General features: G+C 33.5%; 1 protein-coding gene across 1 annotated transcript in view; it reads right to left on the bottom strand.

Annotated features, from left to right (window-relative positions):
* The window catches only part of LOC136826055 (nose resistant to fluoxetine protein 6-like), a 24,909-nt gene extending 22,203 nt beyond the window's left edge, over nt 1-2,706 (bottom strand). Inside the window, exons 1-3 of the mRNA XM_067082950.1 lie at nt 2,609-2,706; nt 1,358-1,766; nt 766-950 (exon numbers count right to left, since the gene is read on the bottom strand). Of these exons, the coding sequence (XP_066939051.1) occupies nt 766 (1 nt within the window). The 5' untranslated portion in view covers nt 767-950; nt 1,358-1,766; nt 2,609-2,706. The remainder of the gene's footprint in view (nt 1-765; nt 951-1,357; nt 1,767-2,608) is intronic.
* Nucleotides 2,707-7,354: the final 4,648 nt, after the last annotated feature.

Here is a 7,354-nt window from a genome sequence, read left to right as displayed (position 1 = left end):
TGTTAACAACCTTTCTGGCTCAATAACAGCAATGTGTAGTCATTACTCGATATTTCCTTGTTGAAGATTTTATGTTCATGAAGCCTGGAGTTCAGAACAGAATATAGATTTTGGGCCAAAGGCCAAGCTCTGGGACCTATGAGATCATTCGGCGCTGCAAGGGACACTGAGAGTCAGTAAGAAGGTTTGAAAGGTGTAAGAGAAGGAAAACCTCGCAGTTGCACTAGGAAACACTTTTTGGAGAAGGTGGAAAGTAGGATGGAAGAAAGAGAATATGAACGGAGGTGCAGTATAAGAAAGGAGAACGATTGCAGCTAGGGGCCGAAGGGACGCTGCAAAGACCTTTAAGTAATGCCTACAGTGCACCACGTAAGGTGCACTGACGGCATTACCTCCCTACAGGGCCTGGAGTTCAGTGCAGATAACTGTTCGTGCTACGAGCTTATTAAGAAACAGATACTTGATCCCTCTTTCACTTATGTGGTGTGCTAGGCCTATGTAGATTATTCTCGTCTGCTCATTACCCTTTTCCCTGTTTTTCACCTTAGATGAAGTTGTCAGTATGAACAAGAAAAAACTCTGAGGAAAGTAAATTTACATAAGAAAATAGTCTCCTTGAAGTAGTAATGTCTCATGAACCCACAGTTGTAAAGAAGAGTTAATATTCTGTTGATTCTGTCCATAAGGGTATTTTTTCCAGCTGAAGATTTAAGGGAAGAGAGAAAAAGGCAATGACTTTTGTCTCGTTTTTGCAACGATACTCACTTCTCAAAGCTGTCGACCACTGTTCGCCAGTGCCGGGTTTGTAAATGGTTTCCACATCGGCGACACACTGCTCGTTCTGCACCAAAGTTCTGTTCGTCGAGGGTAGATACAGATCAGCTCATCACAAGCAGAAGCAAATCCCACAGAGCAATGATGGGAGGTGCTTCTGCGTCTTGCGTTCCGAGCTGTCAAGGAAATAGAATTTTCTTTCATTTCGTCTGGAGAAATTTGTTTCAGGCGCGATTCATTGCAATCTGTGCAGAGGGAAAACTGTTTTGACAGAAATCTATAGGTTCCTTTCACTGAAAATTCCGCAGATGATTTCAGTCGTTAAGTCATGACACAAAACAACTGTGAAATGTTTCACAGAAACCAATATTAAATCTTCGCAAAACAAACAAAACAAAAGATGCTCTGCGCGCAAGCCTTTTGCGCAGATACGCAAACGGCTGATTTGGAAGTTAGAAGTTTTAAGATTCGGAAGTTTCAAAACGCACGAATTTCACCTTCGATACAGCACTGACACGATGAACGGAGCAATAATGCCTATTGCGTGGTTTAATATCACAGTTCTAACTATATATATACTGACCTTGGTCTGCATTTTGGCCCAGTGATCTTCAAGGACGCTACCAGAAGAAGAAGCGGCTGCCGCTGCCAGCAGTCTCCCGTCAGGAAACAAGAATTTCGACCCTTCTGATTTCGGCGTTCCGTCGTCAGCTTCGGTTCCACTTCCGCCCCCACGAACTCCGTCGTGAATCCCAGAATGCTCGTTTAGGGACTGGGCAGGATGCAGGGGGCCATCGGCAACATCCTTCCGAGGTTCTGGAAACCTCCTGGGATGGACATTCTGGAAGAAGGGTTCTCCATGGTTGTAGGGACTGTACGCGTGGTCCTCTATGACGTAGCCGCTGATCATAACCAGGGATGTAAGAAGAAGAAGAAGAGCAGTTGATTTCCCCAAGACCATTGCTGCTTGTATCAGTCCGTGCTGAAGCTCGCTGCAAGAGAAGATCAATTTTAGGTGAATCAGAAAGAAAATGGTAATGTCATGGAGACTATCGTTAAAATAGTAGAGGTGTGAAGATCACAGTTATTATTATTATTATTATTATTATTATTATTATTATTATTATTATTATTATTCAGAAGACGAACCCTATTCATCTGGAACAAGCCCACCACAGGGGCCATTGACTTGAAATTCAAGCTTCCAAAGAATATTATGGTGTCCATTAGGAAGTAAGAGAAGGTAAAGGGAAATACAGAAAGATTTCACTTATTAATTAGAAAAAAATATTAATAACTTAACAAACAGATAAAAATATATAAAAATGCAAGAACAGCATTAGGGCAGCAATGCATTGCCTATTCGCTTGAACTTCTGAAGTTCAAGTTTTGTAGACTCTGGAATGAACTCATTGGAATGTAGTTTGGAATTCAAACTTCAAAACTCTCAAATATAGTTGGAGTTTTAAAAGCATTAATCGCCCTTCCATTATTGCTTCATATACATAGAGCAAATCAAATATTTGTGAATTGATGGGATTTTATTACACTCCCTTCTCAGCATTACTTCCTATTTTAATTTAAAAACTCCCATTCCTTAGGCACAGAGGTAGAAAGACAAACATGCACATACACACAATACACACACACACACACACACACACACACACACACACACATATATATATATATATATATATATATATATATATATATATATATATATATATATATATATATATATCATGTGTGTGTGTACGCAGAAGCGAAATTTGTCCAGAAGATATGCAGAAGCATTCCACGATACATCCAGCGGCTTAATGGGAAACCTCACCTTATGAGAGAAATGCCGTCTTGTCGCCTAGATCACTCCCACACAGACGAAGAGAAAGAAAGAGATCGCTTATATAGACGTGACCTTCTCCTCCTCCTCCTCCTCCTCCTCCTCCTCCTCCTCCTCCTCCTCCTCCTCCTCCTCAGGCTACCTTGAAAAGAAAAGACCAAAATCCCTGAGAGCACAATTTCACCATCTGACGCAAGTAATCAATGGCGGTCTTTGACCATTGCGTAAGAGACCGTTATCTAATGATCGATATTTTTCAGCTGGGAAGATTGCACGCATTTGTGGGTCAGTTGAACCTCGCGTTGATATCAGTCGATTAGAGAGAGAGAGAGAGAGAGAGAGAGAGAGAGAGAGAGAGAGAGAGAGAGCATTTTAAGTAATCTTATCGACAGGGAAGTCAAGAAGGGAAGATTTACCTCTTGGTGGAGGTCATTACTCCGCAGGAGTGTAATTCCCTCCTATTATCACTTCTTTAGATCATTAACAAATTATGACTGGGCTATTATTATTATTATTATTATTATTATTATTATTATTATTATTATTATTATTGCTCACACCGTTGGACTGTGGGACAGCCTCCCAGAAAATGTCGTGCAATTGGGACTTCTTCAGAAGTTCAAGCAAAGATGCAAAGCATTACTGCCCTAATACTATTCTTCTTGCATTTTAATACATTTTTATCTGTTTATTAATTTATTAATTAATTTTTCTTTTTATTGAGATCTCTTCTTTCTGTATTTCCCTTTACTTCCTCTTATTTCTCCCTAATGAACACCTTAATATTCTTTGGAAGCTTGAAATTCAAGTCAATGGCCTCTGTGGTGGGCTTTTTCCATATGAATAGGGTTCATCTTCTGAATTACTATTAAAAGACACGGCAGACATAGAACAGAGGCTTTGTAAACTATGTGCAACTGGCAACATGATTGCAAGGAGGTTTGCCTTCTGTCACAGAGACACGAAACTGCTGCTCTTCCGCCCGTACTGCTACAGAATTTTTGGGTGTTCCCTTTAAACGAAATATACCAGAGAGACCATGAGACGTATCACTGTTGTTCACAGTGACATTCTGAGACGCCTCACAAACACTCGTCGCTATCACTCAGCCACGCAGATGTTCATAGAAAACCTCCTGGATAATTCGAAAATCATTGTGAGGAGAACAATGTCCAGTCTGATCACCCGACTGAGAAACAGCAGCAATTCGCTCGTACAAAGCATCCTAAGCAGTGAGGCAAGAAGAAGATCTAAATTGTGGGAAAGATGGGTTAATGAGGCGTCTGTTCTTTAAATGACTTGTTCTCTATTTTTACAGTTTGTAAGTGTCATCTCCAGAATCTGTAATTATTATTATTATTATTATTATTATTATTATTATTATTATTATTATTATTATTATTATTATTATTATTATCTTTCTACGTTTCTTGTTATCTCTGGTATTTTTACTTTTTATTATTACTGTGATTAATATCATTGCAGAATTTTGCAATTTTCAATATTCGTATTTAGCCTTCTGGACCTGACTTCTGTAACCACCTAAGGTCCCCAACTGGAAATTAATCGTCTGCAATCTGTATTTTTTATTTGTTATCACTTTTTTTTCTATTATTCTCCATATAATTACTGTCATTACCGTTATTTGAATTATATATTTTTCAATTTCTTCAGCAACTGTGTGGATAATGCCGATAATTATTTTTATCATGTTACCTTATGCATCTAGAGTGTGTGTATGGCATTTGTATATGCCATTTATATGGCCCTGAGTCGAAATAAAGAATATTATTATTATTATTATTATTATTATTATTATTATTATTATTATTATTATTATTATTCAATACCAAATCCAAATTGTGAAAAATGAAATTAGGGAAAAGTAAACAGAATGTGATTTGTATTGTTTTCTGAATTACTGCATTTCATATGTAAAGGGTATGTTGAAATTATTTGGTTTAAAGTATAATTATATTCAAATATTGAGAGAGAGTTGTACAGTATATGTATATAATTATATATATATATATATATATATATATATATATATATATATATATATATATATACATATATGTATACATATATATATGTGTGTATATATATAATATATATACACATATATAATATATATGTATTTATACATATATTTAATATATATATATATATATATATATATATATATATATATATATATATATATGTACATATATACTGTATATATATATATATGTTTATATATAATATATATACACATATATAATATATATGTATTTATACATATATTTAGAAAAAAAAAAAAATATATATATATATATATATATATATATATATATACTGTATATATATATGTATATATATGTTTATATAAATCATATATATATATATATATATATATATATATATATATATATATATATATATATATATATATATATTTATATGTGTGAGCGTGCGCACGTGCCAAGTGTGTGTGCACATGTATATCTAAAAAAAAAAATTGAGTAATGACCTTATCTAATCTTCATTACTGATTGTGTCATTACGAATCGTTGAATATCTTGATGTTAGGAAGGGATTTATTTTTATAATCTCTCTCTCTCTCTCTCTCTCTCTCTCTCTCTATGTGTATATATATATATATATATATATATATATATATATATATATATATATACTCGTATATATACAGTATATATATATATATATATATATATATATATATATATATATATATATATATATATATATATATATATATATATATATATATATATATATATATATATATATATATATATATATATATATATCAGTACAGCACGAAGGAACGTGTGCTTGACAATATCCCTGAGTCCACGTCAGAAGGTGAGTGAAAACCGGGACTTTGAACAAGTACTTTCATAGCGTATTTACGTTTTCAAGTGTGGACTTGAAAATGTAGAATAAACTACGAAAGTACTTGTTCAAAGTCCCGGCTTTCAATCACCTTCCGACGTGGAATTAGTGATATATATATATATATATATATATATATATATATATATATATATATATATATACTCGTATGTATATATATATATATATATATATATATATATATATATATATATATTCATGATGTTGCCTTGTAATGTGTACATCATCCTATAATTTTGATATACTCTTCTATCTATCATGTGTTATGTGTAATAATAATAATAATTGTTGAAGCATCATATATGTTGTAATGTCAGATCTCAAGACAGTGAGCGTTTTTGGTAACTTAGCAGAGTGATTTAAAATTAGTAATACGTTTTAGTACTAACGTAGTAGGTGATCGCATTTTTTTCCCTTAGCAACAAGTGTTCTGCACTCGTGATTTGGTATGTCGTGTTTTGGTTCAGTTATTGTCGCAAGAGTAACTAGATAACAAGCGCGGAAATAGCAATCAAGTTGTGTTAAGATTTATGTAAAAGATTTGTCTCATACGAGAAAAGACGAATGATTTCACAATGTGTCATGTACTGTTCTGGAAACCAACTTCATCTTATTTTGAGAGCGTGCCGTTTGTGGCTGCCAGCCGCCGCCTATTTTGATTGTGTTGAGGTTTCGTTAAGAGCTTCGTCCCGTACAGTTTTTCAGTTCAAGTCACATACACCTTTTTGAGAGTAAATGCACGTACCTCTGTCGATTACATCATGTTTTGTAGGGTTGCTTTGCTCTGATCACGTATTGTTCTGATGTCACCTGCTTGGTTTCGTTTCCCACTGGAATCCTGAAGCTTGTTCATTCTGATTTCAGAGATTGTTAGAGTTGGTTCTCTCTCTCTCTCTCTCTCTTCAAAAGAGAGTAATTGTTAACGTAAAGTGTTAGTGTGGTCACTGGTGTTAATCTTAGCTATTGAAATCTGGGACATAGGAAAAGTGTATTTGGTAATGGCACCTGACAAAAAAAGTGTATTTTATGAATCTAAAGCATTCCAAGTGATTTTGCAAAGGTTTTCACAAGTTTGTGTAAGGTAAAGTCAATTTGATGTATGATTACCTTGGTATAATAAGGTATATTACGGATATTTAGCCTTAGTGAAATTATTATTGATAAATCTTCTGTATTTTTGTATGTTATTGTGTTTGCAATCTCTTGATTTTTCACATTTTATATATTGGTGATTTAACATTTATTTGCTTAGCATTTTAAATATATTTTTGATAATTTAACATTGCATACTTGATTTAATTTTCATTTACTAAGATTTTCTTTTCAAATCTTGAGTAATTCCTGATAGTTTAAATTTTGCTTGGTTAATTTAATTCTGGATAAATTAAAATTTTTGTGTTTAGCTTTGTTTAATAATTTAACTCAAGAGTTAATTAAATTTGGTGTTGTTTTCAAGTAATACTCAATTTTTCAGATTGTGATTTCTAATTATAAATTTTGAACTTAAAAATAATTTCTTTGTATTTAATGTTTTTAAAAAACAGTGTTTCATTTATTGACCTCCTGTGAATAGGATTAATTTTGTGCATAAGGCAAAGTGATGAACATGTTTCGTTCCTTTAGTTTTGCTGAAGTGAATTAAGACCAGGGAAACAGTTAAAGTTGTTTGATGGAGTGATGCTCTTTCACTCCAGGATATTTCTTGTTTAATTTTTGATACCTCACACTTGTTTAGATAAATTTAGTTTGATTTTTCACATGATTAATGAGCTTTAAAAGGGATCACTGTTACCTTTAGAGTACTCAGTCGTAATT

The sequence above is a fragment of the Macrobrachium rosenbergii genome, chromosome 40, assembly GCF_040412425.1.
Source record: "Macrobrachium rosenbergii isolate ZJJX-2024 chromosome 40, ASM4041242v1, whole genome shotgun sequence".
Lineage (NCBI taxonomy): Eukaryota > Metazoa > Arthropoda > Malacostraca > Decapoda > Palaemonidae > Macrobrachium > Macrobrachium rosenbergii.
This window is presented reverse-complemented; position numbering and strand designations above follow the sequence as displayed.